The 10422-nt window shown below is 38.2% G+C and overlaps 1 protein-coding gene across 1 annotated transcript; it reads right to left on the bottom strand.

The window, feature by feature from the left end:
- Positions 1–6242: 6242 nt before the first annotated feature.
- On the bottom strand, positions 6243–9408 carry LOC109193915 (uncharacterized mitochondrial protein AtMg00810-like). Its single transcript, XM_019344741.1, has 2 exons — positions 9161–9408; positions 6243–6639 (listed from the first exon to the last, which is right to left on the bottom strand). The coding sequence occupies exons 1-2, from the start codon at positions 9406–9408 to the stop codon at positions 6243–6245; spliced, it is 645 nt and encodes a 214-aa protein (XP_019200286.1).
- Between the last annotated feature and the right edge of the window lie 1014 nt (positions 9409–10422).

Raw genomic sequence — 10422 nt, forward strand, 5'->3', positions numbered from 1 at the left:
AAGTAGTTATTTTGAGTAACTCTTATTTGCTCTAGTTTCTAAGAGCTCGCATAAAATGTGATATTCTTAGTACTGAATACTAGTTGAGTTGTCTAAATTTTGAATGCCTATTAGTACTTATTATTGTAGCGTGTTGAATGCTAATGACATTGACGCATATCATAGACAAAATTAATAGTGGCATACACAAAGATAAGTGAATTGTATAGCATAGAGGTATACAAGACTGTTAGATAAAATCTACGCAACGTCAACGAAGACCGACAATCTTTCAGGAAAAGGGAAGAATAAATGAGGGCGACAAAGAAGTCTGTGTTGTGTTATAAAAACACTGTCTTAAAGGCGTTTAATTTCCGGTGACGGTCTGGGATTCTCTCGACTTGCTACACAGATTTTTAATGAATGTGTATATGCTCAGACAAAACAAGACGAAGGAAGAAGAATCATTAAGATGCGTTCTTTGTTTCAAATAGGAAGGCAGCTATTTATAATAAGGTAATGAGGGTATCCCAAGAAGCTGAATGGCTAAGAAATATGTTGAGAAATGTGCAGTTGTGGGGGTGTCCAACACCTTCACTACATATACATTGTGATTCACAAATTGTCATTTGTGTTACAAAGAATAGTATCTATGATAGAAAGAGAAGACACATAAAGGTCAGACATAAGTCTGAATGGTAGTTGATGGCTGAAGATTGATCACAATGGAGTCTGTGAGGTCTGAGAGATCCTCTCACAAAAGGTCTAAATTGTAAGAACCATCCTTGAAATATCAAGGGAGATGGGGCTAAGGTCAGTGAGGTAAGGAATTCATGACGGGTACCACTTCTGTGGTCAAACGAAATCATTGAAAGACTTACACCTATCTTGTGAAATAAATGGTCATAACTCACTTTGTAGCCAATGATGGGTGATCTATGTTGAGATAGACTTGACAGAGTTGAAGTTTATATTGAGATAGACTGCACGGATTGGAAAAGTCTATAGGGAGATAGACATGATGAGGATGTTATAAAAGTTGATGTGTGCATTAGAGTTCAAAATTTCTCTGACCAATGAGTTCAAGATTCATATCACTCTTGGGAAGAAAATTACTTGATGTCACAACATGTTAGTTCAAGAGATATCTTGTAACACCCCGAAATTTTGAAACTTTTAAAACTTATCTAACAAAGATGAATTCTCATTAAATCCCAAAATCAAACATAAGAGTGTGGGGTGCTATGTCACATCTGAGCTGGAGAACTCAGATGCACAAGCTAAACTAACTAAATATCCTCAAAGCAATGTCAAAACATAATCATGGCACGCAGGCCGAAAGGGAAACTAACTAATCTACGCTCCGGATCTCTAGCGCGCTCCGCGGTCTACTCATCTGTGCTTGAAAGCCAAATATATATATATATATCTGTTCAGCGAATGATGCTGGTAACCCACTCCAACGCGTTGAAATACATACATACATATATATATATATATATATATATATATATATATATATATATATATATATATAGATTATATGAAAACCATTTTGAAGCAGGAAGATATAAACTTAGAAGACTCTATCTTTAAAACCAGGGATAGACTCGACAGATAGGGATAAGCACATTAAGCGATGATAGACAGTTATATAGAAACAACATCATAAAGAACATGTATCTAAGGTCACCGTTCACTTTCAAATCATTCACATAATCATTCAATCATCATTCAAGTCACACAAGCATACTTTGGTGGCGCCACGGGACCAATCGCATGCCCCGAACATGAGGGTTAGTAAATATAGTACTAACACGGCCCCGCAGCACCCTACCTCATACCGCAGCATGAAGGGGTTGATCGAACCCAACCGTATAGACCGTCGACGAACTCGACAGCGGATCGCAGCCCTACACACCGCTGACACGCTCAGTCGGTGGATTGTGATCCTCTTTAAAGGGGGGACTGCGACCCTACACACCGCTTGACGAACTCAGTCGGTGGGTCGTAGTAGATCAAGCCCTACACACCGCCTGAGGGATTCATTCGGTGAGCGATGATCTTCGGTGACTACGACCCTACACACCGCTGGCCCATACACTCGGTGGATCGCAGCCAACCGTAGCCCTACACACCGCCTGATCACTCATTCGGTGGGATACAGCCTTCCTCGGGCTAATGGCCCTACACACCGCCTGGCGCGTCCAGTCGGTGGACCATAGCACACGAGGCCCATGTGGACCGCAGCCCAAGAAGTGAATCACTGACCGCAGCCAGAAAAATGAACCGCAGCTCATAAGTAACCAATTTGACCACAGCCAACTTCTGAACCGCAGCTCAGGAACACCCAATTTGATCGCAACCAAATTGGGGTATCATGCATCACATAACACATAGTAGTACGTATTAGCACATTGGGAAGGGGGAGACGAATAAATAAACTTACGTGTGATCATTCACATACTAAGAATAGACCTAAGGGGTTCATGCGTTTTCTACCTAGGCCAACGGGTTACCGATTCAACTAGCATGCAATTCCTAAGACTTTCCTATCCTACGAATGGCACCCGAAACATCAAACTAGACTCATGCACGACAAACGGGGTCCGTTAGGACACCACGGGGGTTGGGGAACATCAAACGGGGAAGCTAAAGACCCGAAGTGGGCAACAAACCAGCGGGTAGCCGGTGGGTGGAGGGCCACCCGCCAGCTGCCCACCGGCGATAACTCCCCGGGCAGCGGGTGCCCGCTGCCGGCGGTGCTCTTTGGGGCAGCGGGTAGGTGGCGGGTTCCCCTACCCCCACCTACCCCCCACTGACTCTTTATTAAAATAAACGTCCCGGGGTCCTCCGTGGAACCCGAAACCATGCTTAGACACTTTTAAACTCAAATAACGACACTACGTAGGCAATTAATGGATCAAAAGAGAGAACCACATAGAACTCATCCTATTATGACTTCTAACATAAACAACACCCGAACATGCGAATTCCCACCCAAATATATATTGAGAACATCACAATACAAATTCCCAATCCAACCTAGGGCTCTAATCCCTTCCCAATCATCAAAATCATATTTTATCTTTATCATCAAGACATATCAAGATTTATAAAGAATCATCACATAAATATCAAGAACCTCTTTTTAACAACAAGATCATCAAGATCACACATAAAATCGTCACATCAATCAACAAGATTATATCACGATTTAACATAAAGGAATTCATCAAGACACAAGCATATAGAGGGAGTCAAAGGAGGAGATTATAGCAAGGAAAATAGGTTTTGTTGAGACATGGGTTACCTCTTAGCCTTAATTAATTTCCTTGGCTATGAAGGGACTTTCTTTAAGATTCCTTCTTTCTTGATTTCTCCTATGGGAATTCTTATGTGGTGAAAGTTATTGTGGTGTGAGTTCTAGGTGCCTCCTATGTCCCTATTTATATATCTAAGAGTCCCAATTAGGGTCTAAGTGGTATGGATTTGCTAATTCTATTTCCTAAAGGACTAAGGGATTGGCTTTAGGGATAAGGGCCCATGGACTATGGTGGACCCCCTTTTAGCTAATTAATGAATTTTAATTCCCTTTTTAGGGTGAGTAATTAATTAATTAATTAGGTTTAGGGGTCGTAACACGGGGTGTTACATATCTCACTAACATTAAGATCAACTTTGGTGAATTGCTCAGACATTTTTTATTTCGTTATCTAGGCCTTCTTTTGAATGGGTGGAGGATTGTTGGGAATTGAACCATTCAATAAGAATGCAATTTGCTGTTAATTATTTCTTGCTCCATATCCGTAAGATTAGGTCTAGATTTGTTGTTCAAGATCCACACCCACATAAATAGCGCAAGATGTGTGGTGGGAAATGAGAAGTCTGTTGAGCACCTTACTATAAATAACTTCCTTCCTATTTGAAACAAAGAACGCATCTTAATGATTCTTCTTCCTTCGTCTTGTTTTGTTTGAGCATATACATGTTCATTAAAACTTTGTGTAGCCAATCGAGAGCGTCCCGGATCATCACCGGAAATTAAACGCTTTAAGGCAGTGCTTTATAACATGACACAGACTTCTTTGTCGCCCTCATTTATTCTTCCCTTTTCCTGAAAGATTGTCAGTCTTCGTTGACATTGCGTAGATTTTATCCAACATGTTGTACTTTGTTACACGATATCGATATTAATTTTATGAATTATGATATAATGTGAGTTAGATTATATTCACATCATTAAAAATTATAAGGAATTGTAATCCTTCATGACATTTATTGTTATTATATTTTTTAAAACAACCTCAACGCATAATTCTAAATTAAAGAAATGCATATGTATCATTTTTTGTTCTAGCTACTTATTTATTTAATTAAACAAGAGTAAAATAGAATGATGAACTTAATTATGCCAACTTTGATTGGGATGTGGTTCGAACCTAAAACCTTTCTTATTGAAATCAATGAGTAAGTTAATAATTAAGGATAAATTTGGAAATCTCAAGGAAAAATTAAAATCTGAATAATCTGAACCATTCATTTCATTTAATAATTTGAGGACATTATAGACCTAATTTTATTGGCTCTTATTAGTATAGAAGATAGTAGATTTAATGAATGCACAATAAGTATTTTACATATAGGATAAATGAATGAATCAACGGTGGCTATTTTGAAATTTCTTCATTTTCTAGGTTTGCCAATTGATTGTAGCATTGTTGTAGTGTCGACATCTTTTCAGTGCATCAAGTGTATTACGATGTTCTATTGCCTTACATTGGTCGTTTTAATAATGAGTTTTAAATATAGTTATGTAGGATAATGATATAATTAACATTACATATTATTATCAACATAAAAGCATACCAGTCTTTTAAGTGTTCTCCTCGGGGTTCATTTGGTTCAACCATTATTGTGTGAATGAGTTATTGTATGTAAAGAAATTCCTAGTTTAAGGAATAAGATTAGATAAAGTAAAAAAAAAAATTTGAACATTTTAAATATGATGTAGTCCAAAGATATTACGAGTTAGTTTACCGCTACAATTTGTTGGATTATTTGAATACTCTCTTTGTCAGCAAATCCTACAAGTAGTTAATATGATTGGTTTCAAACTATTTTTTTTCATGGTATTAATAAAATACTTGGTAAATAAATATATAACATTATTTTGTATTATAACTTTGATATTTAATTACAAGATAGTGTATAAAGAAGATAATGGACAATGTAATGAATATGAATGGATGAATTTGAATGTAAAGAATTTTTGCATTGGAGAAAATAAAAGACAATATAACTACTGAAATTATATTCTCTTATTTACTTTATTGATAATGAATAATTTGTTTTAAATAAAGGCATTGTAGACACATAATTCTAAATTAAAGAAATGCATATGTATCATTTTTTATTGTAGCTATTTATTTATTTAATTTAATAAGAGTAAAATAGAATGAGGAACTTAATTATGCCAATTTTGATTGGGATGGGGTTCGAACCTAAAACCTAGTTTTTTTATGCACTTTGCGCGAATGGGATAATGCCCAATGTTTATTTTTAAATAAGTATTTCAAAGTATATCAATGCAATATTATATAGCAGATGTTCATGCATAGGTAAATAAATGTTGAATTTGTTTATTTAAATCGGTAATTTAAAGTAAATAAATGCAAGATAATATATGAGAGATTGATTATATATAACTGTCACAAAAATAAATGTTTGCAACTTTGTAATAACGCTAAGTCTAAGTACTTAGTCTAAAAGCGATAGTGTAAATAAATACTACTTTTGGTTTAAATTTCTCTAATCCTCTTTTGGGTAGCATTGTCATTGTCTTCATCTTCAGTACATGTCTTTTTTTTTTTTTTTGTTATTGGTAGTGTGTCATGTGCAATTGGGTTATTGGTGGTAGCATAGAGCGATTCATCATACAATGAGATTATTGTGTAGGAAGCTTTAGATTTGCCTTGTTGTGTATATGACTGGGATCTTAGTTGTGCTATAATCTCTTTATCTTACAAGCACATGTTGATATTTGGTAGTGATAGTTTTTCCCTACATGTTTCATGTGTTGTGAGATGTGTGTCGTAGGTTATCATGTCAAAGTATTGAACAGATGAGAACTGTATGAATTGTATTGAATGAGCTTAATTACAACTGTACAAACACGATGAATATATATACAAGATGAATCATAGGAAGACTTGAATAGGGAGTCATACTATGACTCAAATACAAGAATCCTAATACAAGTCCTAATACTCCCCCTCAAGCGCAGGTACACTTGTAACTTGTAGCTTGTCTCTGATAAAAGAAAATCTAGGACCATGCAAGGCTTTGGTGAATATATCTGCAAGTTGATCTTTTGTTGATATGAGATTTACTTGAATCTCTCCAATAGCAACTTTATCTCGCACAAAGTGATAATCTATCTCAACATGTTTGGTGCGGGCATGGAAGATGGGATTGGCACACATATATGTAGCTCCAAGATTATCACACCATAATTTGGGAACCGAGATCCCTGTAACACGGATTTCATGCAGAAGAGACGTGATCCAAATTACTTCAGCACAAATATCTGCTAGAGCTTTATATTCAGCCACAATAGAAGATCTAGTAACAGTTCTCTGTTTCTTGCAACCCATGATACTAGATTAGACCCAAGAAAAACAGCAAAGCCACTTGTAGATTTTCTATCCTCCGTGTAACACCCCGTGTTACGACCTTCAAATCCGAATTAATTATTAAATTAATCCCGCTAATTAATACAATTAAAAAGGGAGTCAATCCGATTATAATCCCCTTAATTAACTTAAGCGGCCCACAATGGATCGTGGACCCTTACTTGAACAAGGAACCTTAAACCCATAGGGAATAGGAGAAAGTGGGCCTTATTACTCAGGCGTTGAATAGGTTTCTCTTAGACATATAAATAGGAGATTAAGAAGCAAGTAGAACCCTTCCTCTCCCTTTCCCTCACACGAAATCACCCACAAGAACCCCATCCAAGGAATTCCCCACCAACTAGCCTAGGAAGGACAATCGGAAGAAGAATCTTAGAGAGAGAATCTTAGTAGCCAAGGTTATAGATTAAGGCTAAGAGGTAATCCATGTCTCAACAAAACTTATTTTTCTCGCTATATCTTATTCATTGGCTCCTTTGATATATGATTCTGTGCTTGAGTCTTGATAGAGCTTTGCCTAGGGTTTATATTGTGTTTATGTGATAATCTTGATGTTTATGTGTGAATCTTGATGCTTATGTGATAATCTTGACGTTCTTGATACTATGATAAATTATATGAATGTTCTTGTATTTTGATTATGTCTAGAGCCCTAGGGTTATAACGTGGATTTCGTATTATAATATTCTTGGTATGTTTGGGTGGGATTTTGCATGATCGGGTGTTGAGTCTTGGCATGTTTAGGAATCGTGTTAGGGTGTATTTGGTGTGATTCTTGGTTTAATGCCGTTACTTAAATACATGGTGTTGTCGTTTATGTTTGAATGTGTCTGGACGTGGTTTTGGGTTTCACGAAGGATCCCGGGACCAAAATATTACATATGAGTCAGTGGGGGGTAGGTGGGGGCAGGGGTGCCCACCACCTACCTGCTGCCCCTTACCCGGTTTCCAGCCCGCCGGGCACCCGCTGGAATCATAGCCGCCGCCGACGGGTTGTCCTCCACCTGCCGCCCACCCGCTGGAAAGTTGGTGGGTAATGCGATGTTTTCCCCCGTTTGTCGTTTCCCCGTGTCCCGTTGCACCCCATTCGGTGTTCGTGAGTCTAGTTTGATGTATCGGGTACCATTCTTAGGATAAAAGGGTCTTGTGTATTGCATGAATTGGTATCCCGTTGGCCTAGGAGGAAGGTGTATGATCCCGTATGAGTGTCATGGTAGTGTGAATGTAGTTTGTTACGTATGAGTTATGTTGGGTTAAGTGTTCCCCGATGATTCCCCCTCGTATGTGTTAATGTGGGTTGCATGTTGTTTGGCTTCTGTGTTGTTGTGCATGATAACCCAATTGGTTGCGATCAATTGGCTATAATGACTATATGGTTGGTTGAGAACAACCAGGTATTAACCCGACTGGTTGCGATCGGTCGGATATACAGGCAGTTGAATTGGTTGAGAACAATCGGCTGTTATATATATATATATATATATATATATATATATATATATATATATATATATATATATATATATATATATATATATATATATATATATATATATATATATATATATATATATTAATAGGGCTGCGGTCCATAGTCTGGTTGTGATCGGACGTATATGATAATAGGGCTGCGGTCCATAGTTTGGTTGCGATCAAACATATATGATAATAATGAGCTGTGGTTCATTGATTGGTTGCGATCAATCGTTTGGTTCTTCCTTGTGCTGCGGTACAAGTTAAAGTACTGCGGGGCCATGTCAGAGATATATGCACTAACCCCTTGGCAATGGAACTCAAGGTTCGGGTCATGTGAATGGTTCTGCGGCACCACCATATGTGTGTGCACCAATACGTGTCTTATTGATTGTTTGACTGTGTTGATAACTGGGTATTGATATTGTTTGTATTGAGTAGTCTTGCAACCTTCGGATGCATGCTAGAATCTTTATGTTTGATTATATTGAGTGTATCTGCTATTTCTTGTTGAGTCTGTCCTCGGGTTTAAATTAGATTTCCTCAGGATTATATATGTATTCCGATTTCAAAATGGTTTTTCTTATATCTACCTATATTTTACTTAACGTGTTGGAGTGGATTACCAGCATTATTCGCTGAACAGATATTATTTGGCTTTCAGGTATAGACGAGTAGCCTCGGAGCGCGCTAGTTGGATTCGTGGACTTAGTTAGATAGTTCTAGCCTGGGTGAGATGGCCTGCGTGCCTTGATTGGTGCTTGGGTATTAGTTATAGTTTATGGTTTGTTAGTTAAGTTTAGCCTGTGCCTCTGAGTTCTCCCGCTCAGATGCGGCATAGCACCCCGACTACTATGTCTAGTTTATGCTCTGTTTGGAAATTAATAAGAGGTTAGCTTTTATTTTATAGGTTTTAAATATTTTGAAATTTTGGGGTGTTACACTCCGGACCGCTGGTCCTTGAGGATGACTTCCTGACTGGTAGGCCGAAATTGACAGTTCCTTTGACATACCGTAATACTCTCTTTAGTTGTTCCCAGTGAGTAGTAGTAGGTGCATGCATCTGTTGACATAACTGATTGACTGCAAAGGATAGATCAGGACGAGTGATGGTTAAATACTGTAATGCACCTGCTAAACTCATGTATTGTGTAAGATCATCATATGGAGTTGCGTCAATGGGGATGGATTTTGACGTGGGAATTGGGGTGGACAAGGATTTGTAGTCTGTCATTCCAGCACGTTTTAGAATATCCTGCATGTATCTCTGTTGGCAAAGTAAAATCCCATCATTGTATTTAATTGCCTCAATTCCAAGAAAAAAAGTCTGGTTCACCAAGATCCCTGATTTTAAATGCAGTGGAGAGTTTTGAGACTTGTTGAAGAACTAGATTCGTATTGCTTCCCATCATAAGAATGTCATCCACATAAACAAGTAGATATACACAATCAGATCCCTGTGAGTAATAAAAAAGAGACACATCTATTTTGGATGCCTGAAACCCAATAGATAGTAAAAAGGTGCGCAAACGATTAAACCAAGCTTGGGGAGCCTGTTTTAATCCATAAAGAGACCTTTTTAGCAGACATAAATGATTTGGATAGGAAGCATTAATATATCCAGCCGATTGCTTCATATTTTTCACAGTTCCAGAGAGATGACCGTTCAAGAAAGCATTATGAACATCCAATTGCTTAATAGTCCACCCAGAAGAAAAAGCAATAGAAAGAACCAACCTAACTGTGGTTGGTTTAACCACTGGGCTAAAAGTATTAAAGAAGTCATGACCTGGAACTTGATTAAACCCTTTTTCTACAAGTCTTGTCTTATGCTTTTCAATGGAACCATAAGCTTTTCGTTTCGTATGAAAAAACTCATTTAAACCCAATGATGTTCATGTATGACTGAGATGACACAAGTTGTCAAGTCTGATTTTGTAGTAGGGCAATAAATTCCTGATCTATAACCTCTCGCCATTCTGAATGTTTAACAGGCCGTGTGTAACAAGTGGGATCCGAATGACAAACCTGAACCGTTAAATAGAAGGTGGAGCCCGAGACCGACTCTGAGTGTGCATCTCATGAGTCCGAACCGTGGACTTGATCGTTTACCCACGAGGACGCCCACGTGGGCATTTTACAGGCTGGACAGCCTCAACAGGCAGCTCAAGGTCCGGCAAGGCAGATGGTCTGGCGGCAGCAGTGGGCGGTGGTGGAGAGGAGTCTGAATCACTGCCGGCGGTGCTGGGTGGGACGGCCACAGGACCAATCGACG

Source organism: Ipomoea nil, unplaced genomic scaffold, assembly GCF_001879475.1.
Source record: "Ipomoea nil cultivar Tokyo-kokei standard unplaced genomic scaffold, Asagao_1.1 scaffold1932, whole genome shotgun sequence".
NCBI classification, from domain to species: domain Eukaryota; kingdom Viridiplantae; phylum Streptophyta; class Magnoliopsida; order Solanales; family Convolvulaceae; genus Ipomoea; species Ipomoea nil.

Coding starts and splice junctions, on each gene's coding strand:
- LOC109193915 (XM_019344741.1), bottom strand. CDS start 9,408: ATGCAGGATATTCTAAAACGTGCTGGAATGACAGACTACAAATCCTTG. Junction 6,640..9,160: donor CAACTAAAGAGAGTATTACG/GTATGTCAAAGG, acceptor GGTCTAATCTAG/TATCATGGGTTGCAAGAAAC.